Source organism: Aquarana catesbeiana, linkage group LG06, assembly GCF_042186555.1.
Source record: "Aquarana catesbeiana isolate 2022-GZ linkage group LG06, ASM4218655v1, whole genome shotgun sequence".
Lineage (NCBI taxonomy): Eukaryota > Metazoa > Chordata > Amphibia > Anura > Ranidae > Aquarana > Aquarana catesbeiana.
The window spans coordinates 4,670,352-4,696,075 of record NC_133329.1 but is presented as its reverse complement, the minus strand read 5'-3'; the positions used below and the strand labels follow the sequence as shown (position 1 = coordinate 4,696,075).

Here is a 25,724-nt window from a genome sequence, read left to right as displayed (position 1 = left end):
CATTGTGCCGACGTATAACGTTGTGCTAGTCGGCAAGGGATTAAATTGATTTATGCACCCACAGGTATCATTGTCACCATCCACAGGGCTGTTTATTGTATATTGTGTATGGTTATTGTTTATTTTGTAAGTTGCACCAGCTTTTTATCTTCACAACTGTTCTGATGACAGCTCTCTCAGTGGGACTTTACCATTAAGGATGGGCGAACGGTTCAGCCCGAGCATAAGTTCGGGCCGAACTTTGGTTGTTCGGATGTTTGGTGAACAACGAACATTATGCGGTGTTCGCGGCAAATTCGAAAGCCGCTGGAAAACACTGTTAATGTCTATGGGACACGAACATGAAAAACCAAAAGTGCTCATTTTAAAGGCTTATAGGAAGTTATTGTCATAAAAAGTGTTTGGGGAACCGGGTCCTGCCCCAGGGGACATGTATCAATGCATAAAAAAATTTTAAAAACTGATGTTTTTTTGGGAGCAGAGATTCTAATGATGCTTAAAGTGAAAAAATAAAAATGAAATTGTCCTTTAAATATTGTGCCTGGGGGGTGTCTATAGTATGCCTGTAAAGTGGCACATTTTTCCCGTGTTTAGAACAGTCCCTGCACAAAATGACATTCCTAAAGGAAAAATTGTCATTTAAAACTGATTGCGGCTGTAATGAATTGTCGGGTCTCGGCAATATAGATAAAACTCATTGAAAAAAATGGCATGGGTTTCCCCCCCAGTCCATTACCAGGCCTTTTGAGTCTGGTATGGATATTAAAGGGAACCCCGAACCAAAAATTAAAAAAAAAAATGCCATGGGGGTCCCCCCCAAAATCCATACAAGGCCCTTCAGGTCTGGTATGGATTTTAAGGGGAACCCTGTGTCAATTTTTTTTTTTAAATGGCATAGAGTCCCCCCAAAATACATACCAGACCCTTATCTGAGCATGCAACCTGACAGGCTGCAGGAAAAGAGGGGGGACGAGAGAGCGGCCCCCCTCCTGAACCGTGCCAGGCAGCATGCCCTCAACATGGGGGGATGCTTTGGAGTTTGATCTCAAAGCACCTTGTCCCCATGTTGATGGGGACAAGGGCCTCATCCCCACAACTTTTGCCTGGTGGTTGTGGGGGTCTGCGGGCGGGGGGCTTTTCAGAATCTGGAAGCCCCCTTTAACAAGGGGACACCCAGATCCCCGCTCCCCCCTATGTGAATAGATAACGGGGTACATTGTACCCCTACCATGTCACAAAAAAGTGTCAAAGATGGTAAAAAAGACAAGAGACAGATTGTGACAAGTCCTTCATTAAAAAATAAAAATGTCCAGCGATGTAAATTCACGCCGAACGACGGATCGAAAAAGAAAAAAACAAACAAAGCCGCAACAGGTCCGCCTCCTTGGGAGGCTCCTTCTGGGGAGGCTTGGGAGGCTTCTTCTGGGTGGCAGCTGTTATATAGCTGAGGGCGGGGGCCCCACACAGTGCCCTAAACGGGTGAACTGTTGCAGCTTTTTTTTTCTTTTTTCGGCTAGTCGGTAGCGTGATAGAAGATGAATGGACATCGCTGGACATTTTTATTTTTTTATCTTTTAATATAGGACTTGTCCCAAGCTGTCTCTTGACTTTTTTACCATTTTTGACACTTTTTTTTGTGAAATGGTAGGGGTACAATGTACCCGTTACCAATTCACATGGGGCAGGATCTGGGGGTCCCCTTGTTAAAGGGGGCTTCCAGATTCTGATAAGCCCCCCACCCGCAGACCCCCACAATCACCGGGCAAGGGTTGTGGGGATGAGGCCCTTGTCCCCATCAACATGGGGACAAGGTGCTTTGAGATCAAACTCCAAAGCATCCCCCCATGTTGAGGGCATGTGGCCTGGTACAGTTCATGAGGGGGGGGCGCTCTCTCGTCCCCTCTCTTTTCCTGTGGTCTGCCAGGTTGCATGCTCAGATAAGGGTCTGGTATGGATTTTGGGGGGGACCCCAGTGTTATTTTTTTTTTTAATTTTGGCACAGGGTTCCCCTTAAAACCCATACCAGACCTGAAGGGTCTGGTGTGAATTTTGGGTGGGGACCCCTACGCCATTTAAAAAAAAATTGCCACAGGGTTCCCTTTAATTTCCATACCAGACCTCTGGTATGAATTTTGGGGGGTCCCTACGCCATTGTTTTTTAAATTTTTGGTTCGGGGTTCCCCTTAATATTCATACCAGACCCAAAGGGCCTGGTAATGGACTGGGTGGGGGAACCCTACCCATGTCCTTTTTTTTCAATGAGTTTTATCTATATTGCCGAGACCCAACAATTCAATAAAGCCATGATCAGTTTTAAATGACAATTTTTCCTTCAGAAATGTAATTTTGCTCTCGGACTGTTCTAAACACGAGAAACATGCGCCAATTTACAGGCATACTATAGATACCCCCCAGGTATGATATTTAAAGGAATATTTCATTTTTATTTTTTTAAGCATTAAAAAAAATCACTGCTCCTGAAAAAACGGCTGTTTTTGAAAAAATTTTTTGCATTGATACATGTCCCCTGGGGCAGGACCCGGGTCCCCAAACACTTTTTATGGCAATAACTTGCATATAAGCCTTTAAAATGAGCACTTTTGATTTTTCCTGTTCGTGTCCCATAGAATTTAACGGTGTTCGTGTGTTCTTACAAATTATTTGCCTGTTCGGATGTTTTGGTGCAAACCGAACCGGGGGGGGGGGTGTTCAGCTCAACCTTATTTACCATACCATGTCTAATAAACCAGCCTCCCTAGACTCCTTAGATTTGGGTTCCTCCTTCAGTAAGTCCGTATTTACCTCCTCCATTACTACCCGAAGTCCAGACAAAAGAAAAAATAGTCCTGGGCTGCCCACACCAGCACACATACATCCTATAGAACTGAATGGGATGAATCTCCTGCTTTTTGGGCATTCCCCATTCAAGCCTATGGGAAGTTAGTGCACATCACTGGACAGAGACCACAATATGGTTGCCACCCCATCCCTTTAAACCCGAACACATATTACACAGGTTCTGTGGCTGATTAAGGTGGTATTTAAACTCACTTGGTGCCTTATCTGCATTTAGTTAGCCTCAGAACCCGTGTAATTCAAAGGTGTTTGAGTTTAAAAGGATGAGGTGGCAACTCAAGACCACAACCATCAAAGAAGGACCTGTTGAGGACCTGCAGGTGGGGAATCATCTAGATGTTGAGGGTGGGAAATTTTTGACATAAATAATTACTGTAACGACACGAGTATGAAAGGGGTTAAAGCCATTAAGGACATTCCACAAAGGCAGCTACCGAACACTCCGATCAGCCGGACAAGAACCCCATATGAATAATTCTTCCACCCAAATACGAGACGAGGCTCTGTCTTGAGGGTCAAACAGGAATGAATTTTTATTGAAACAAATACAGTCTTATGTACAGTAAAAGGAGGACGTGTATACCTACTGCTCATATTACTCTGAAAATAGACCTGTGACCAGACCTAATTAACATGAGCTCATTAACTAATCCCTTTAAGCAGCCTGGTCATTGTTATGATAAATCAGGATTTCACTACAGGTCAGAATTGTCACCGAGCTTCACACAGTAGATGGTACATTAAACACAGGACTCCTTCTCACAATGGCAGGAGCTAATTACAATTAACAAAACAAACAGTGATCCCCCCCCCCTCCTCAGCCTAGTAGGCAACAAACTATAGTAGGAGTAGACTGTCCGGCTCCTACCCAGTTCTAGAGGCCAATGTGATCAGCTCTCGCAATTAACATGTTGAGTTCAGAATCAAACAAACCAAGAATAGTCTTTACATATATCCTGGGAGATATTGTAGATAAATATTGCTGCCCCATTTTAAATAATCCAAGATATATTTTCTCACTCACCCTGTGCCAGGATGGCACAGGGTGACTTAGACATAAGAGGTGCATGGGGAGCTGAAACAAGGGTATCCCCTACTTTCCAAGGGATTCTGGATTCCATGGGCCCTCCCGTCACATTAACATTGTTAATTAGTCTGAAAACATTTCAACCAATAGAAAGATATCAACAATAAAATTAGAAACCTTCATATATATGGCCTTACATCCACTGTCAGGACCTGGATCACCTCGTGTTGGCACTGTTCTTCCAATAGCGAAAGGTTGTAGTTCTAGTGTCTTCCAGCGACTGCCTCCCAGCAGCCAGCAGTAATCATCAGTCTCTACCTGATTCTGGCTGCTGGGAGGGTATTTAGTTCATCCTCTACTAGTGTCTCTCACTCCACTGTTTGCCTCTGCTGCCAGAGGATATGTACCATTTATTCAGTTCCTGATCCTGATCTTTTCTTCTGCCCACCATCCTGTACCCTACTGTCTGTTTCTTGTATCTCCAGTTTACCCAGCTGATCGATGTTCCCCATATTGTGTATATATTGTATATAATCAGTTTGTTACTTAGGCTTTATGTTAGTCTGTTAGGTTGCTAGATAGTTTTTTTTTGTCATTGGTGTTCACTGATATCTTTATGTTTGCTGTGTTTTCTGTGTGCTGGTGTTTTGGATGGGTTACATTTCACTGAAAATAAATCTCACTTAAAGCATGCCTAATCTGGTCTTATCTCCTGTCCTGAGTGTAGCTACACAAGATTTGGTCATCCATGCTAAGGATTTCTGACACCCACAGTTGAGGAAATCATAAAAACCTTAAATCATGGTCCAATTTGCTCCAGCTGGGAAAATTCCTCCCTGATCCTCTAAAGCAGTGGTTCGTTATTTGGTTTGGTATTTTGGACAGCTATTTTATCTAAGTGAATTTTCCAAAACATGACCTGTTGGGGGTACTTGAGGACTGAGGTTGAGAACCACTGCTCTAAAGCACACACATTTACTGGGTCCACATTCTATGGTGATATCACTTATAAATGTAGCGCTGACCCTGACCTCCAAAGGCCTAATGGTTACCTCCAGAATCAGGGAGAGCTGACATGCTTCCTTGTAAAGTGGGTTTCTAGGCATAGTCAGTGTAATGCAAGATGGAATGATTGGGAGCCAGTCACTTTTTGGATGCGAACAGAAGAGATTTATTGTCTCTTAAAAAGAGCTGGGGGAGAGAGGGTTAAAGCTAGGACACCCTTAAGCAGATGCGATGATAATTGGCAGACTCTGAGACAAAATAGGCACACAGCTTAACAGGTTAAGGGCCTTCCAGCCGGATACGGTTACTGTATTCATAGAACTCTTGTCTCCTATGGCAACTGAACTTGCAACAGTCAATAGTGATCCTTACATGTGACTCACAGTAACCCGTTAAAGATCTTCTCTTACATCTCACAGTGCCTCACTGTAGATCTTCACACTGAGCTCCCAGTCTCTCACTAGACTTCAAGATCCCAGGCGTCACTGGATCCCCTGGGCTCTTCCACAGCTATCCCGCTGAATACTCCTCAAGCGTCACTCCCGCTAACCCTCTGGGTCCCTGGCTTGGCACTTGCTGAAGCTTTGCCTCTTCTTCACCATCCCCAGCTAGTGAAAAAGGCTGCTCTGGTATTTCTTTCAGAATTCCATAAACTGGCCTCTGATAACTGGAAGGATGGTCCCTTAGTAGCGACTGCTTTCCCTTTACCTCTGGCCTTGATCCGTGATTGCCGCTGAAAACCAGAATGATCATTCCCAATAGTAACAACTTGGTTCCCCTTCCGGCTGAACCTCTGCAACTTGGTCGGACTCCAAGCCTAAAGCCCCAACTCCGTGCTACTTCTCCTACTCCTGGATAGGCCTCAGACAGCCTAGCAACCAGGTACTCCTTAGATAGGCTTCAGGCTTCTGGCCTAGAAACCTGGGGCATTTCAACAAACGTCCACCCAGAGAGCCATCCAGGTGGCACAGAACAGCGATCACCTGAACCAATCCAAATAAGTAGGCTCTCCCAGCAGGCCAAGGGACTAAAGAGACCCCTGCCAATTGACCGAGACAACCCATCCACTCATAGTCTGACGTTGCTAAGCTCTTGGTAATCCGATGTCACCGGAAACAGTGCCACTCAGTGACAGAAGAGAGAACTGTGGCAAATCCAGATTTAGGGAGAAAAACCAGTGGACCCTCTAACACTTACTAACTGGTAGACTAAATGTGTTAGTGACCCTGCTTAAACACCAGGGTGCTACATAAATATTTATAGCCAGTAGGTATGGGCCGAACACCCCCCGGTTCGGTTTGCACCAGAACATGGAGGCGGGTCGGTCGCATTTTTTTTTCTTTCTTTTTTTGACTGTCGGCGGAGAAGAAGATGAATGGACTTTGTGGGACATTTTTATTTTTTAATTTTTTAATAAAGCACTTGTCCCAAACCTCGTCTTTTCATTTTTACCATTTTTACACTTTTTTTGTGAAATGGTAGGGGTACATTTATACCCCATTACCATTTCACACGGGGGGGACCGAAATCTGGGGGGCCCCTTGTTAAAGGGGGCTTCCAGATTCTGATAAGCCCCCGCCCGCAGACCCCCACAACCACCAGGCAAGGGTTGTGGGGATGAGGCCCTTGTCCCCATCAACATGGGGACAAGGTGCTTTGGGGGCTACCCCAAAAAAAACAAATATATTTTAATAAATACAAAGAAAAAAGAAAAAGAAAGAAAGAGAAGGAGAAGACACCAGTACACACAAAGACCCCGAGGGGTCTGTCAAATTTACAATTCATATATTTACATGGTTATAATAATATATAAATCATCTGAGGGATGCACTCTCATCCCAAACGTGATCAAGGTTCCAAAGGACCCTCAGGGCCCGCCAAGAGGTCCAATGAGGTATCAGTGTGCCATAAAGGGGGGGCAATAGCCCTAATATCACACCTGCAAAGGCATGTAGTTGATTAAGCCAGTTATCACTTAAGCCAATTGTTTGACCATAATATAGTCCAAATTAGATGTACCCTGTTGTGATAAGAAGTCAAGGAATTCACAGGCTGATAATTATATCACTCCTAAAATGTCTACTTCATATACTTTTAGTAAGCTTCAAAGGGACCGTACCATCTAAAGAAACACATAAATCATCACAGAACTTTCCTGCAAACTTAAGATTTTTCTAGATAGATGTAGTAATAAATTTAGCAGGCTCCTCTTACCTAAACACTTCCTTCATTGAAGATAACCATATTCCTTTCCTTGGTATCAATATGATACCATTGAACCAGGGAAGATCAATGTTAATTCATCTATCCCAAGGGAGTATCCCCTATGGAGGAATAATAGGTTAGTGTCAAAACCGTGGCTATGTTCAGCAATAAGCTGAAATCAAATTGCCATAATCTCACACAAGATCAATTTACTTTTCACCTTGGATTTCAAATCCTGCAGATACCATGGCGATTGGCCACAGCAACATCTCCTCCACCCTGAGGGTCTTAAGTATCGCCTTAAGCCTGTCGGCGTCTGACATCACCGCCGGGATACGAACGCCCGTTGGTTGGTCCCAAATCCCACCAGCTGTTTCCAGTCAAGGAGGAGACAAGGAATTACTTGCGGCGGCGTTCCGCGCATGCACGAAACCGCCGCCATTTTGGAAACTCCTTTTTCCCTTACTTCGGTTCCCGCGCATGTGCAATAGGACCAGGATCCGCATTACAACACCGCCCAAACCCACACCGTGCTGATCCTAAGACTAGGGAGGGGAAGAAAAACAATAGTGAAGACACCCACAGAAACGTACTCATCTCACTAATCAAACACCCACCAGATGTCAAAACCGCCAGACAATGGATCCAAATCCGGATATCTCAACAACAATTAGACAATGTCTAATAAGTGCAGGTCATCGGGAGGGGGAACAGCCTTTTGGTAGCAGCTGCATGATGATTCGCTTAAAAAAATATATATAATTAATTGAATCAAACAACCTACACCCTAACCAAAGTCAATTTTAAAGGGGCAGGACAATCATGAAGACAAAAATAGAACAGCATCAAATTGGACAAATAATTCCTAAAACCAGATAGCAGCTGTACACTTCAGGTCAATATTACAACACCCCGAAGGTCAATACAAAATACAATAGTGCAGCACTAAGAAATAATGTAAATGGAAAAAAAGTTCATAAATATAGGACACAAAGACTCCAAAAGGTGTAAAGATGTGCACGGGATAGGCACTCCGTGAATAAATCTGTGCACTGCCTCCACCTCAGACACTACTAGCTGCTCACCTCAAACATAGGACCCCTGAGTTAACAGGTAGGTCAAACACACTTACCCATAAGAGTATATATACTTACAATGTGGTCAGGGATTCTCTCCTAGAGGCTGAAGTAGGATCCCGTATGTATAGCCATGCATCAATCAAATGGAAGCATTAAATCACCAAAAACTGCACTTCTAGTGCAAGGAACAAGCACGCTATACAATCAAATATAAAGAGATGGCCACTGGTGTCCATCTGTCTCCGGCTGTCTCCAGTCAAATTCCTCCTTATAAAGTGAATTATACCAATATTTCGCACACATCAAAAATTATACACACCACCTGACCCTTAAGCCCCTCTTTACCTTGAAAACCAAAATTAGCCACTGTAACCTGTAGTGACCAGCTAGACTCTTAAATCTATGTTAAAGTGTCCTGCAGGATTTTAGAAAATAAATCCCAGTTCAATCAATCCTACGGTGAAAATAAATAAAATAATTAAATATTGTTTCCCTCTTTCCTTCCTTTCCTTAGAGCAGCTTAATGCCCAATTGTGACCATTGGTGTCCTTAGCATTAGATTACTTTGGCTTCTGTATTTAAGTCGGGCGTGATGGTGGTGTTTTTACTGGAATCCATTGTCATTGTGGAAGCTTAGATAGATGTGTCATAGGAGGGTCGGGCCAGGGTTCAAGTTCCATTTGTGGAATGTCTAGGTTTTTCATGAACACTGAAAGGTTCGCTGGTGATTGTAATATATAGGTTCGCCCATTTTTGAAAGCCCGTAGAGTAAAAAGGTATATCCAATTATAGGTTATACCACCTTCTACAAGGACCTTAGTTAATGGTCGTAATGATCGCTGCTTGGCGAGAGTTCGACGTGAAAGATCAGAGTATAGCATAATTTGGGCTCCCTTAGCATTCACGGACCATGATCAAGTGCTTTGTGCAATATCTCCTTTTTAAATTTATAAAAATGCACCCTGCAGAGCACGTCTCTAGGATGGGCAGCGGCAGCATTGGCATATCCTGGTAAACAGTGGATACAATCAAGTTCAATGTGTTCCATAGCTGGTTTACTCTTTAACCAGTGGAATAAGCTCCTCTTGACTTATCTCTTCAGGGATACCTCTAATGCCCCGTACACACGGTTGGATTTTCCGATGGAAAATGTCCGATCGGAGCGTGTTGTCGGAAATTGCGACCATGTGTGGGCTCCATCGGACATTTTCCATCGGATTTTCCGACACACAAAGTTTGAGAGCAGGATATAAAATTTTCCGACAACAAAATCCGTTGTCGGAAATTCCGATCGTGTGTACACAAATCCGACGGACAAAGTGCCACACATGCTCAGAATAAATAAAGAGATGAAAGCTATTGGCCACTGCCCCATTTATAGTCCCGACGTACGTGTTTTACGTCACCGCGTTCAGAACGATCGGATTTTCCGACAACTTTGTGTGACCGTGTGTATGCAAGACAAGTTTGAGCCAACATCCGTGGGAAAAAATCCATGGATTTTGTTGTCGGAATGTCCGAACAAAGTCCGACCGTGTGTACGGGGCATAAGACGTTTATTAGTGCGCCTATAACGATCTTCCATATCATCTATATGTGACCAAAGTGCCTGTAGTTGAGAATCATTATCAATCAAGGCTGTTTGTACTTCTGAAAGATCTGTACTCACTGATGGAATAGTTTGTTCCACAGCCTCCACTTGATCATGAAAGCTATGAAGACTTGTCTGTAGCTCAGCCATGTCTCTTTTATGGCTGTCCTCCATTCGATGAAACATAGATTCCAAATCTCTCTTGCTGGGCAATAAACTTAGGTATTTCTCTAGACAATCATCAGTGGTGTACTGTTCATTTTCACTGCCCGAGTCAGAGCCAGCTTAGTCTGGTACCTGGGAGGCATTATGGGGGCTGTGGTTGGAATGGTTGAAATGTTGTTGTTGCTGTTGTGCTCCATAACCACTTTGAGTGCTTCTAGCAGGCTCCATATTGGAGGATCTATTTGAGGTGGCATGTTCTCGGGTATTATGAAAGTAGGACCCTATATCTGCCTTTTCATCAGAAAGTTCTGGCATAGTCGTTTTTTGAGGTTTCCTTTTGCTACTTTTGCTCATCTTAATGCCCAAAGTTATTTAATCCCAGCTAGCACCAGTTATGGCGGTTCAAACCAATAGTTTACAACAATTAAAACAATTGTACTGGTCCGTAACAAGGATTAAAGCCACCAATGGTGTGTTTAAACAAGAGCTATGGAGACAGGGGATAAAGGCTATAGGAACAGACAGTAAGACCGTCAAGCCTATCCACTGCTGCAGGGAAAGTCAGCCAGAGGCAGCCACATTTCAACTTTGTCCCTTTGGTTATTTGAATAGTTTGAAAAGTTCAAAAAACAAAAAAAAAGGCAAGATGTCCCAAATATTCAAAACAATGGGTACCATAGCTGAATGGCGTTTCTAGATATCCAAAATGCTAAATCTGGTGGAAATTTGGCTGGTTTAGCAGATTTAGTAAGCTCGCAACAGTTACTTTAGTGTAAACAATGGATCAGCACAGGTGCATCCAGTTTTACACAACAATCCACCTGTCCCTTAACAGGTCCCCACCCAATGTATCTACAAAGGAATAGCTTTTGTAAAGCTGGAAAACAGAGCTGTGAAACAGTTCAAAGATTAGTAGATAGCCAAAACATGCCAAATGGGTGGCTTGGAAATTAGACAGAGGGGACTGCAGCTTCAGAGGCAGCCGAGTGGCCTCATTCAGGATAACAGATAGTAAATCAAGTTTTTTTTTTTTTTTACAGAACTTTAACAACCTATTAGGCAGACTCATGGCTCACGGCTCAGGCCTTCTCTGGTTAGTGTCAGGATAACTTCGGAGCTACTGCAGCGAACCCAGCAAAAAAAAGCAGCTCTGTGACCATTCAATCCCGATAGTATCTGGGAGATTCCAAAGCCATCGTGATTAACAGTATTAGTGATAAGGCAGCTCCAAGCAGATCTGAGTGAGCCCGGGCAGCAGGACGGTCTGTCTTTTTTAGCAAGTGCTGCTCGCTACCTAAGCCGCTCCAGACTCCAACCCCCGTCAGGTAAACCCCACTAACTAAGTACTACCTCCAGGAGCACAGACAGTGCGAACACCTCATCCAGACTTCCAGGCAGCCTGAATTAGAAAGATCAACGCCGGTGTTCTATCGGATAGTGCCCACCATTGAAAAGTGCCCGCGCATGCGCAGTATGGGATTGCACTCCAGCTGGAGTGCCCTTCAATACTGAGCATGTGCAGGCACTTTTTTCGATGGAGGGCACTATCCGATAGAACACCAGACCAACAGCTGATCTGCTGGGGAATCAGCTGAGCAATCAGCGTCGGGAGATCCCTGCACAGTACAGCAGCCGCTACATGAAAAGACTGGAGACAGCTCAGAAGCTCAGGGAGAAGACGTTCTCCCACGCCCATCCTCAGCCTCCTCTCGCAAAAAAACAAAAGGCACCCCAGTCTTAGTGCGCAAGGTTCCATAATGAGTTGGCCCACCCTTTGCAGCTATAACAGCTTTAACTCTTCTGGGAAGGTTGTCCACAAGGTTTAGGAGGGTGTCTATGGGAATGTTTGACCATTCTTCCAGAAGAAAATATGTGAGGTCAGGTGCTGTTGTAAGACGAGAAGGCCTGGCTCACAGTTTCCGTTCTAGTTCATCCCAAAGGTGTTCTATTGGGCTGAGATCAGGACTCTGTGCAGGCTAGTCATGCTCCTCCACCCCAAACTCGCTCATCCATGTCTTTATGGACCTTGCTGTGTACACTGGTGTGCAGTCATGTTGAAACAGGAAGGGACCATCCCCAAACTGTTCCCACAAAGTTGGGAGCATGAAATTGTCCACAATGTCTGACGCCTTAAGAGTTCCCTTCACTGGATCTAAGGGGCCAAACCCAACCCTTTAAAAACAACCCCACACCATAATCCCCCCTCCACCAAATAATTTGGACCAGTGCACAAAGCAAGGTCCATAAAGACATGGATGAGCGAGTTTGGGGTGGAGGAACTTGACTGGCCTGCACAGAGTCCTGACCTTAACCCGGTAGAACACCTTTGGGATGAATTAGAGTGGAGACTGCGAGCCAGGACTTCTTGTTCAACATCAGTGCCTGACCTCACAAATGCTCTTCTGGATGAATGGTCAAACACTGCCATAGACACACTCCTAAATCTTGTAGACAGCCTTCCCAGAAGAGGTGAAGCTGTTATAGCTGCAAAGAGTGGGCCAACTCAATATTGAACCCTACAGACGAAGACTGGGATGGCATTAAATTTCATGTGTGTGTAAAGGCAGGCGTCCCAATACTTTTGGTAATATAGTGTACTGCATGTGTAAATATAAATCCCTATGAAGGTAACATTGCGGTGTCCTTGTTATTGCAGATCACAGACTTGTTCCATCGTATGATTCTGGATGGGGCTGCAGCACACCTGAAGGAAGATTAATATAAAAATATTCCTATGTATATCCACTAATACCCCCTAAAAGATCCAAAATGCCCCATCATTACACAAAATAAAAATATTTCTAGATAACGTCACTTTCAGGACCTGGGCCACCTACTGGTGGCATTGTTTTTTCTGGGGCCAAAGGGATTCTAGTGGCCAACAGCAGGTGTCTCCCAGCAGCCAGATTATCCTAATAATTAGGCTTAATCTGATACTGGCTGCTAGGAAGGTATTTAATCCCTCCCATGATGAAGGTTGGTTGCTTCAGTGTTCTACCTGTGAGCCATGTTCCCGCCTGATCCTCTGCCCTGTCTCCAGCGACCCGTGAGCTCACTCCATTTTGTACATAGCATTTATTAGTTGGGTTAGGTCTACTGCACTATAACATTTATTTTTACATACATTACATTTTTTTATGGTTTGTTGGGAGGTGGAAGGGTGTTATTTATGTTAATACACCTTATTTAATCGTCTTGGTCAGGTTCCTGATTCCTTGATATGTAGCCCACTGATCTGGTCATCCTTGCTCATGGTATCCCTTACAGTCACCAAGTTTTTTGCCAGAAATACAGTTTCAGTGTAGAAATGAGAGGGACTATGATCAATGGAAACTGGAAAATAAAGCTGCCAGTCCTGAAGGGGTTAATTATTTCAGTATAATGGAAATGAGTCAGAGATTGTATTACACGGGTTGCTCCGTGCTTTAGATGTCGGCATTAAAATAAAACTCACCACATTTATGCAAAGTCAATCATGAGACGGATCTCTGAAGACTATTTCCATAATTCCAACCTCAAATGTATCATTCTGTCTGCTATCACTGGACGTGTCCCGTCATCTCTGTCCGGAGCTCACACCAAACCTCAACATGTTGTCCCTGGACTCCTTCTCTATTGTAATCTCTTCAGTCTTGGGACTCGGCTTGGCAATCCCTTCTAACGCTTGTATTGTGATGGGTAACCTGGACATCATCAGAAAGAAAGGGAAGTTGAGTCTCACCGATGTGATCTTTCTGGCTAAGGGGATTGTGAATATTCTCCTCCAGTGTGTGATGAGTATACAGGGAATGCTTTATGCCTTGTGTCCGGCATTCTTTTACGCTACAGAAGTACGTGGATTTATGAACACATCAATTTACTTCCTAACCTATTACAATTTCTGGTTGACCTTCTGGCTCTCGGCTCATTACTGTACCAGCATCACCAATCTCAGCTATGGGTTCTTCATCTGGTTAAAGAGAATTGTGTCAGATTTCCTGAGTCAACTTCTATTCCTGACAGCTCTTGGGATATTCAATGTGAGTGTCTTGTGCTTCTGGACTACCAATGAAGAAAGCACCCCATCTTCTGGGAACAGTACAGAAGTCTATGGTAACGGGTTTCATTTTAATCTTCTATATGCTGTTCCTATGACCTTCCTAGGCTGCATTCTGCCATTCTGCCTTAGTCTTCTGTGCCTGGTTCTCACATCCTCCTTTCTGCTCAGACACGTCTGGAGGGTGAAGAATAACGACTCTGGATCAACACATCCAAATCTTCAGGCTCATGTCACTGCATTGAGGACAATCTTCTTCTTACTTCTCATTATTACATTCTTCTGCATGTCTCAAGTGGGCTTTTTTCTACAAAATTTTTCATTGGTAATAGTCTGTTGGACTTTGCAATTATCAGCTCCATCGGTTGAGGCTGCCATCATCTTCCAGGCCAGCAACAAGCTGAGAAGGATCATTCTGAGAAGATTCTGAACCAGAAGCTGGAGGAACACATAGACTTAAAATGTAGAGGATCCTTAGCTTGAATGTCTAAATATATATTATAACCTTTAGTCTTAGTGTGAAAGTGATCAACTTAATGTTGAGTTCACCTTTACAAAAAACTGCCTGTACAGGTAAGGGGTGTCCATAGCTCCCAACTGTCCCTAATTTTGAGGGGCTGTCCTTGATTTGGAACAAAGTCTCTCTGTCCCTCTTTCCTCCTCATTTGTCCCTTGTTTTAGTCTGATCTGTATAGTTGTATATAGATGACGTCCTCCTCCTATGGAATGGTACCCATGAATCTTTACATACATTCATGGAGAACCTGAATAATAATGACAGGGGTATTGAATTTAAATATGAAGCTAGCCAACATGCTGCCAATTTTCTAGATCTTAAGGTTTGGGGTGAGGGTGATTCTTTACTCACCTCCACCTATTTTAAGACCACAGATCGTAACTGATTTATACCCCGTGACAGTTGTCATCACAAGTCATGGCTTGACTCAGTTCCCAAAAGTCAATATATAAGAATGAGACACAACTGTTCAAAAATTGTTGACTTTAAGGCTTAGTCCAAAGTCCTTACGGATAGATTTATAGAGAAGGGGTATAAGGCCCCCTTCCTGAATCAACAACTCAATGAGGTAGAGCTGTTGGACCGCGAACACCTGCTTGCTGATAAAATTGTGACAGATGGATGTGAGAACAATAGCAATTTCTCGTGTCTTTTTATAACAGGGTACTCCCACCAAAATTTCTCAGTAAAAAAACTGCTACATAAGCATTGACATATCTTCAAAAATGATTGGGTGCTTTGGTCTGTCCTTCCTGACAGACCCCAGGTAGTCTTTAGAGGAGTTCCTTCAATGAAAACACTTGTGGCTCCTAGTGTCTGTGATCCTTCCAATAACAGACCAATATTTTTCTGAAACTCAGTGGGCTACTACAGATGTAAAAAACGTGCGTTATGTTCCATTGATGTTATCAGAGATAAGAAGATCACACATTTCAATTCCATCAGCACCTCTCGTGAGTTCCCAATAAAAGTAATTCATCACCTGTTCCACCCCCGGTGTCATATAGTCCGTGTGGACTTCAATATGTGGGACGGACTGTTCGACCATTACAGATTAGATTGAATGAGCATATTGGGAATATCAGGTGAGGCTTTAAAGGGCACCCTGTTTCAAGACACTACTTAGAAGTACACAAACAGGACCCCAAAGGGACCACGTTTGTTGGTATTGACAGACTAAAATTACCTTGGAGAGGGGGACCCAAGCGATGTGCCAGCTCCAAGCTAGAAATGGGGTTGATTTTTAAAATCAGATGTCTTAGGCCTCTTAGGGCTAAATGTAGACATAGAGATCGATGCTTTTATTGATAATGCATAACGGTGTCATATTCCAGTTGTGAGAATTGTGGTTTTAACATGTTTTGGAGAACACCACCATGATATGATGCTAGTCATCTAACATACCATTTATTTTTTATATTTTTTATGTTAGTAGTGTGGTGTCCTTTTCATTTTATTTTAATTCATTTGTCTTAAATGCCCTTTTGGCAGTTCGACTTGTTTTTGTCTGAAATTTGTATAATGCTATTTCCCATATATTTAGATCTTTTATTTAGATCTTCTTTTTGTAATTAACATGGGTGTTTGTATTGTGGTGTAATCCCATACACATCCAGATTTGTTGTTTAGATATATAGTGTATGATTTCCTCTTTTTCCTTTTTTACAGCGCTCAATGTGCATGACGTTTATCAGATCGAGGTCTGGTGTTCTCTTACGTAACGTTTTTAATTGCAAGTCATGTGACGGCGCTCAGACCAAAATGAGGCCTGGTTGCCATCTGGTGGTATAAAGGTGATGGTTTCAGTGCGTCGCCCGTGCCCTTTTGAAGACGTCACCTATGACGAAACATGTAGGGCGGTGCTACACACTGATGCCATCACGCCCCATGTAACCCTGGTACATGGGTGTTCGCTTCATTTTTTTCTTTTAAGCTTGCCAGATAATTTTAAATGTGTTTTTGCGGCGGATGTGTGTCCCCCGCCTGCTTTATCTTGAGCAATAAAGGCTTTTTTTATCTACTTTAACACACTATTGGAGTTTTTTCCATTTTTTGCACTCCCGGCCCTCCTGGCCAACGAGTGACACTTTCAGATTGGAAGTCCGGTCCTTTCGCCTTTGATCATTACGGAGACGTGAGATTGCGGAACTACAGGAGACTCATTCGTCCCTGCAGAGGACTATATCTGCCTGCGATTAAGACCTTGCTATTTAGGGGGTCCACCGTCTCTGGTAAGGGCATTGATATACTAATTGGGACTCACTTCCAACTGGGGATTTCTTCCAAACCCTTTCCCCCCCTCCTTTCTTCTTCGGTGAAGGTGGATTAACCCTGGATGTTTGTTTTTCTCATCGGACTTGCTTCCTTTCATCAATGCTTTGTCTCCGATCTGTGTATGGACTCATTTTTTCTCCTTCCACTAGGTTTTTGTTTGATGTGTGTATGGACTCAACCCACTGCTCTTTTTATTGTTATCATTATTTTCTAGTTGATTCATATATATTTTATATCACTCTTTTTAAATGTCACTTTCCATTTGGAGTGTTTATATCACAAGCGCAACTTATGTTTTTTATGATTGTTATTCACCATAGAGATATTTGATGGTTTTTGTTGCAGCTATTTTTTAGATTTTGCTCTCTCTAGCGTGATATTCACCCTTTTACACTTTGTATATAAAATGCACTTTTTAGCTTTCAAAAAGTGTTTCCCAGCGCTAAACCTTTCATCCAATTTTTAACTTTTTGCATTTATAAAACTTCAAAAGCCAATATAAAGGAATAGTAGTGGTAAAAAAAAAAAAAAAAGCTCTTCTGGGTTTAACTAATTATATATTTATTTATTTATTTACATAGTTAGTCAGGTTGCAAAAATACACAAGTCCATCTAGTTCAACCAATAAAAAAGAAAAAAAGTAAAGAAAAAATACCATACAATCACATATACCCAATCCTTTACCCACAGTTGATCCAGAGGAAGGTGAAAAAACCCCAGCAAAGCATGCTCCGATTTGCTACAGCAGGAGAAAAAATTCCTTCCTGATCCCCCCGAGAGGCAATCGGATTTTCCCTGGATCAACTCTACCTATAAATGTCAGTACCCAGTTATGATATGTACATTTAGGAAATAATCCAGGCCTTTCCTAACCAATAACGGACCGCCGCATGCCGATATACGTCCTAAGTTTGAAAAGGAATATTGTTGTTATGGCCTCAGTGTTGACCGTAAAGTGAATAACTCAACACCAATTTCACTATATGGACCTCTTATGTATTTATACATGGTGATCATATCCCCTCTTAATCCCCTCTTCTCAAGAGGGAATAGAGTCAGTTCCTCTAATCTTTCCTCATAGCTGAGCTCCTCCAACCAGCCTCCCTAGCCTCCTCAATGATTAGATTTGGGTTCCTCCTTCAATACATCCATATTTACCTCCTCCCTTACTACCCGAAGTCCGGACAAAAGAAAAAATAGTCCTGGGCTGCCCACACCAGCACACATACATCCTATAGAACTGAATGGGATGAATCTCCTGCTTTTTGGGCATTCCCCATTCAAGTGAAGTTAGTGCTCATCACTGGACAGAGACCACAACCATAAAAGAAGGACCTGTTGAGAAGACTCTGCAGGTGGGCCATCATCTATATGTTGAGGGTGGGAAATTTTTGACATAAATAAATACATTGTTAGTCAGGCTAAAAAAAATTCAACCAATAGAAACATATCAATAATAAAATTAGAAATAAAATTAGAAATAAAATTAGAAATCTCCATATATATGGCCCCACATCCACTGTCAGGATCTGGATCACCTGGTGTTGGCACTGTTCTTCCAATAGCGAAAGGTTGAAGTTCTAGTGTCTTCCAATGACTGCCTCTCAGCAGCCAGCAGTAATCAACATCAGTCTCTACCTGATGCTGGCTGCTAGGAGGGTATTTAGTTCATCCTCTACTAGTGCCTCTCACTCCACTGTTTGCCCCTGCTGCCAGAGGCTATGTGACATTTATTCAGTTCCTGATCTTTCTTCTGCCAACCATCCTGTGCCCTACTGCTTCTTTTCTGCTCTTCTTGTTCCTGATCCCAGTCCTTGTTCACCATTCCCATCTGTGTTTTGCATCTCCAGTTTACCCAGCTGATCGATGTTCCCTTTTTTGTGTATATATGGTATATAATCAGTTTGTTAGTCTTTATGTTAGTCTGATGTTGCTAGTTTTTTTGTCATTGGGGTTCACTGATATCTTTATGTTTGCTGTGTTTTCTTTGTGCTGGTGTTTTGGATGGATTATGTTTTACTGAAAATAAATCTCACTTAAAGCATGCCTAATCTGGTCTTATCTCCTGGGTGTAGCTACACAGATTTGGTCATCCATGCTGAGGTTTTCTGACACCCACAGTTGAGGAAAAAGAAAAACCTTTAAATCATGGTCCAATTTGCTCCAGCTGGGAAAATTCCTCCCTGAGCCTCTAAAGCAGTGGTTCTCAACCTCAGTCCTCCAGTACCCCCAACAGGCCATGTTTGCAGGTTTCCCTTTATCTTGCACAGGTGCTTCAAATCAGAGTCAATGGTTTGGTATTTTGGACAGCTATTTTATCTAAGAGAATTTTCCAAAACATGACCTGTTGGGGGTACTTGAGGACTGAGGTTGAGAAACACTGCTCTAAAGCACACACATTCACTGGGTCCACATTCTATGGTGATATCACTTATAAATGTAGCGCTGACCCTGACCTCCAAAGGCCTAATGGTGACCTCCAGAATCAGGGAGAGCTGACATCCTTCCTTGTAAAGTGGGTTACTAGGCATAGTCAGTTTGCAAGATGGAATGATTGGGAGCCAGTCACTTTTTGGATGCGAACAAAAGAGATTGATTGTCTCTTAACAAGAACTGGGGGAGAGAGGGTTAAAGCTAGGACACCCTTAAGCAGATGCAATGGTAATTGGCAGACTCTGAGACAAAATAGGCACACAGCTTAACAGGTTAAGGGCCTTCCAGCCGGATACAGTCAATGTATTCATAGAACTCTTGTCTCCTATGGCAACTGAACTTGCAACAGTCAATAGTGATCCTTACATGTGACTCACAGTAACCTGTTATAGATCTTCTCTTACATCTAGATCTTCACACTGAGCTCCCAGTCTCTCACTAGACTTTAAGATCCCAGTCGTCACTGATTCAGGCAATGTGAACGTTGTTTATGGGAAAGACAATCACATTTCCACATCTATGTGCAGGGCATTCAAAAAATAACCTAACACAACACAAGGGGGCAATCAAGGGGTTAACTGTGTTCCCTGCTTCGTGTTCTAACTGAAGGGGGGAGGGGACTTGCTAGGGGAAGAGATAGATCGGTGTTCATACTTTGTATGAACACATGATCAGTCTCTTCTCCCCTCAGAGAACTGGGATCTCTATGATTACACACAGAGACCTCGGTTCTCACCGTGTCACGAGCAATCGCGGGAGCCCGGCGGTCATCGCGACCACTGGGCACTCGCATCGGCTTTGGGGGCCCTAGTATCCACAATAAGAAGCAACATAACATGACGCGATTCGCGTTCTGCCACAGCAAAAACTGCGGCGGCTGGTCTGTAAGCTGTTAAATACCACATATAGAACCTGCTGCAGCAAAACTGAAATTTCTAAAGGAAAAATAAATGGTATGGGGGCCCCCCACAATCCATACCAGACCCTTATCCAAGCATGCAGCCTAACAGGCCAGAAAAGGGGGGCTGAGCGAGCGCCCCCCCTCCTGAATCATACCAGGCCATGTGCCCTCAACATGGAGGGTGCTTTGGGGTGGAGGGCCACCCCAAATCACCTTGTCCCCATGTTGGTGCCTCTTCCTGACAACCCTGGGCTGTGGTTGTGGGGGTCTGTGGGCAAGGGGCTTATCGGAATCTGGAAGCCCCCTTTAACAAAGGGGCCCCCAGATCCCAGCCCCCACCTCATGATAATTAATATGGGGTACATAGTACACCTACCCATTCACCAAAAGTGTCAAAAAGTAATATAAGCACACACCACACCACCAATTGTTTTAAAAATGTCCCCCGATGTAGATCCATCGTCAATCATGATGCCGCCGTACAGCCAAACCTGAAAAAAGAAAAAAAAAAAGCTCAGCCCACAACAAAGGCTACTGGCTAACTGCCTGCTCCACCATCTGACATTTCTTAAATAGGCAAATAGGCGGTGCCCCCAGGTAACATCACCAAGTGGCCCTACCCCTTACCTACGGTGGGGTAGGCAGTCGGTGGTCAGTCTTCCTTTTTTCTTTTTCAAGTCTGGTGGTGCGGCGGGCATTTTAATTGATGATTACATCGGGGGGGACATTTTTTTTATTTTTAATAAAGAAATTGTCAAAAACTGTGTGTGTGTTTTTATTTATTTTGACATTTTTGGTGAATGAGTAGGGGTTAGGGATGAGCTTCAAGTTCGAGTCGAACTCATGTTCGACTCGAACATCGGCTGTTCGCTAGTTCGCCGAACAGCGAACAATTTGGAGTGTTTGTGGCAAAATCGAAAGCCGTGGAACACCCTTTAAAAGTCTATGGGAGAAAAAGTGCTAATTTTAAAGGCTTATATGCATGGTATTGTCATAAAAAGTGTTTGGGGACCTGGGTCCTGCCCCAGGGAACATGGATCAATGCAAAAAAAAGTTTTAAAAACGGCCGTTTTTTCGGGAGCAATGATTTTAATGCTTAAAGTGAAACAATAAAAGTGAATTATTCCTTTAAATTTCATACCTGGGGGGTGTCTATAGTATGTCTGTATGTATGTATCTGCATGTTTCCCGTGTTTAGAACAGTCTGACAGCAAAATGACATTTCAAAGGAAAAAAGTCATTTAAAACTACTCGCGGCTATTAATGAATTGCCGGTCCGACAATACACATAAAAGTTTATTGATAAAAACAGCATGGGAATTCCCCACAGGGGAACCCCGAACCAAAATTAATTTAAAAAATGGCGTGGAGGGTCCCCCTAAATTCCATACCAGGTCCTTCAGGTCTGGTATGGATATTAAGGGGAACCCTGGCCACAATTTAAAAAAAAATGATGTGGGGTCCCCCCAAAAATCCATACCAGACCCTTATCTGAGCACGCAACCTGGCAGGCGGCAGGAAAAGAGGGGGGACGAGAGAGTGCCCCCCCTGAACCATACCAGGCCACATGCCCTCAACATTGGGAGGGTGCTTTGGGGTAGCCCCCCAAAGCACCTTGTCCCCATGTTGATGGGGACAAGGGCCTCATCCCCACAACCCTGGCCGGTGGTTGTGGGGGTCTGCGGGCGGGGGGCTTATCAGAATCTGGAAGCCCCCTTTAACAAGGGGACCCCCAGATCCCGGCCCTCCCCCCTGTGTGAAATGGTAAGGGGGTACAAAAGTACCCCTACCATTTCACAAAAAAGTGTCAAAAATGTTAAAAATGACAAGAGACAGTTTTTGACAATTCCTTTATTTAAATGCTTCTTCTTTCTTCTATCTTCTATCTTCTTTCTTCTATCTTCTATCTTCCAACTTCCTTCGGTTTCTTCCTCCATCTTCTTCTTCTGGTTCCTCTGGTTCTTCTGGTTCTTCCTCCGGCATCTTCCTCCGCAGCGTCTTCTTCCCTTCTTCTTCTCGGGCCACTCTGCATCCACCCTGATGGGAGGCTCCCACTGTGTGACGCTTCTCGTCTTCTGACGGTTCTTAAATAATGGAGGGCGGGGCCACCCGGTGACCCTGCCCCCCTCTGACGCACGGGGACTTGACGGAGACTTCCCTGTGGCATTCCCCGTGACGTCAGAGGGGGCAGGGTCACCGGGTGGCCCCGCCCTCCGTTATTTAAGAACCGTCAGAAGACAAGAAGCGTCACACAGCGGGAGCCTCCCATCATGGTGGATGCGGAGCGGGCCGAGAAGCCGAAGGGAAGAAGACGCCGCGGAGGAAGATGCCGGAAGAGAACACCCGAGGAAGAACCAGAAGAACCTGAAGAAGAAGAAGATGGAGGAAGAAACCGAAGGAAGATAGAAGAAAGAATAAAGAAGAAGCATTTAAATAAAGGAATTGTCAAAAACTGGCTCTTGTCATTTTTAACATTTTTGACACTTTTTTTGTGAAATGGTAGGGGTAATTTTGTACCCCCTTACCATTTCACACAGGGGGAGACCAGGATCTGGGGGTCCCCTTGTTAAAAGGGGCTTCCAGATTCCGATAAGCCCCCTGCCCGCAGACCCCCACAACCACTGGGCAAGGGTTGTGGGGATGAGGCCCTTGTCCCCATCAACATGGGGACAAGGTGCTTTGAGATCAGACTCCAAAGCATCCCCATGTTGAGGGCATGTGGCCTGGTACAGTTCAGGGGGGGCGCTCTCTTGTCCCCCCTCTTTTCCTGTGGCCTGCCAGATTGCGTGTTTAGATAAGGGTCTGGTATGGACTTTTGGGGGACCCCACGCCATTTTTTTTATTTTGGCGTGGGGGTCCCCCTCAAAATCTATACCAGACCCTTTAGGACTGGTATGGATTTTAATGGGAACCCCGCGCCAAAATAAAAAAAAATTTTTTTTAATTTTGGCCGAGGGTCCCCTTAATATCCATACCAGACCTGAAGGGCCTGGTATGGAATTTAGGGGGACCCCCCACGCTATTTTATTTTTTTTAAATCTTGGTTTGGGGTTCCCCTGTGGGGAATTCCCATGCCATTTTTATCAATGAACTTTTATGTGTATTGTCGGACCGGCAATTCATTAATAGCCGCGAGTAGTTTTAAATGACTTTTTTCCTTTAAAATGTCACTTTGCTCGCAGACTGTTCTAAACACGGGAAACATGCGCCCCTTAACAGGCATACTATAGACACCCCCCAGGTATGAAATTTAAAGGAATATTACACTTTTATTGTTTCACTTTAAGCTTTATTAAAATCACTGCTCCCGAAAAAACGTCCATTTTTAAAACTTTTTTTTGCATTGATCCATGTCCCCTGGGGCAGGACCCGGGTCCCCAAACACTTCTTATGACAATAACTTGCATATAAGCCTTTAAAATTAGCACTTTTGATTATTCATGTTCATGTCCCATAGACTTTAACGATGTTCGCGTGTTTGAACAAATTTTTTGCCTGTTCGCATGTTCTGGTGTGAACCGAACAGGGGGGGGTGTTCAGCTCATCCCTAGTAGGGGTACAATACCCCATACTCAATCACATAGGGGGAGGGCTGAAATTTGGAGGGCCATGTGAACGGGCAATGTTCAGACCAAACTTATGCTCGGTCCAAACCGCTCGCCCCAACACTATTCACCTAACTGACAGAGACTTCATTGTTTATTGATTGATTGTTCATTTGTTTACTGAGAAATATATATATATTAATCACTTAAGGACCGAGCCTCTTTCTGAGATTTGGTGTTTACAAGTTACATTTTTTTGCTAGAAAATTACTTAGAACCCCTAAATATTATATATTTTTTTTCTAACACCCTAAAGAATAAAATGGCGGTCGTTGCAATACTTTCTGTCACACCGTATTTACGCAGCGGTCTTACAAGCAGACTTTTTTTGGAAAAAATACAGTTTTTTGAATTAAAAAATAAGACAACAGTAAAATTATTCCAATTTTTTTTTATATTGTGAAACATAATGTTACGCCGAGTAAATTGATACCCAACATGTCACGCTTCCAAATTGCTCCCGCTCGTGGAATGCCGTCAAACTTTTACCCTTAAAAATCTCCATAGGCGACGTTTAAAAAATTCACTTTTGTGAATGTTCATTGTGAGTGCCCCAACAATCTGGGCTTTGAATGCAGAAAGTATCCAGTCTTCTGGGAACAGCACAGAAGCCTCTGATACCGGGTTCCATGTCAGACCTTCCTATTTGGTGTCTGTGACCTTCCTAGGCAGTGTTGACCTGTGCATTGTTGACCCCCCGACACCTCCGCTGCCTTCCCTATTCATGTACCCGGCCCCTTTCAGGACGCCGGACACATAAATGACTATGGCAGGGATAGGCAGGGGGTGGCCGCCCTCCCTATTCATGTACCCGGCCCCTTTTAGGATGCCGGACACATGAATTACTATGGCAGAGATAGGCAGGGGGTGGCTGCCCTCCCTATTCATGTACCCGGCCCCTTTCAGGACGCCGGACACATGAATTACTATGGCAGAGATAGGCAGGGGGTGTCCGCCTTCCCTATTCATGTACCTGCCCCTTTTAAGATGCTGGACACATGAATTACTATGGCGGTGATAGGCAAGGGGTGGCCGCCCTCCCTATTCATGTACCCGCCCCTTTCCGGACGCCGGACACATGAATTACTATGGCGGAGATAGGCACGGGGTGGCCGCCCTCCCTATTCATGTACCCGACCCCTTTCCGGACGCCGGACACATGAATTACTATGGCGGGGATAGGCAGGGGGTGGCCGCCCTCCCTATTCATGTACCCGACCCCTTTCAGGACGCCGGACACATAAATTACTATGGCGGGGATAGGCAGGGGGTGGCCGCCCTCCCTATTCATGTACCCGCCCCTTTTAGGATGCCGGACACATGAATTACTATAGCGGAGATAGGCAGGGGGTGGCCGCCCTCCCTATTCATGTACCCGCCCCTTTTAGGATGCCGGACACATGAATTACTATGGCGGGGATAGGCGAGGGTGGCCGCCCTCCTTATTCATGTACCCGGCCCCTTTCAGGACGCCAGACACATGAATAACTATGGCGGGGATAGGCGGGGGGTGGCCGCCCTCCCTATTCATGTACCCGCCCCTTTCAGGATGCCAGACACATGAATTACTATGACGGGGATAGGCGGGAGGTGGACGCCCTCCCTATTTATGTACCCGCCCCTTTCAGGACGCCGGACACATGAATTACTATGACGGGGATAGGCGGGAGGTGGCCGCCCTCCCTATTCATGTACCCGCCCCTTTCAGGATGCCAGACACATGAATTACTATGACGGGGATAGGCGGGAGGTGGACGCCCTCCCTATTTATGTACCCGCCCCTTTCAGGACGCCGGACACATGAATTACTATGGCGGGGATAGGCGGGGGGGTGTATTTTGAAGCATATAATTAGAGCCAGAGGCTCTAATAGGCTTCAAAATAGGGTGGGCTCGGGGCTCAGAGCATTCGCAGTGCATCCCGATCTCACCCTGTTGTGTGGCATAGCGAATTAATTCATTATTTTTACACTAACGTAAGAAAAATGAAGAAAAAAAGAACTCCGCGCTAGGAAAAAAAATATAAGTAAA

At 44.2% G+C, this 25,724-nt stretch overlaps 1 protein-coding gene across 1 annotated transcript; it reads left to right on the top strand.

Moving 5' to 3' along the window:
• The first annotated feature begins 13,518 nt into the window (after nucleotides 1-13,518).
• Nucleotides 13,519-14,394, top strand: LOC141147405 (taste receptor type 2 member 40-like). Its single transcript, XM_073634638.1, has one exon. It carries the CDS (start codon nucleotides 13,519-13,521, stop codon nucleotides 14,392-14,394), a length of 876 nt encoding a protein of 291 aa, XP_073490739.1.
• The last annotated feature ends 11,330 nt before the right edge of the window (nucleotides 14,395-25,724 follow it).

Coding starts and splice junctions, on each gene's coding strand:
- LOC141147405 (XM_073634638.1), top strand. CDS start 13,519: ATGTTGTCCCTGGACTCCTTCTCTATTGTAATCTCTTCAGTCTTGGGA.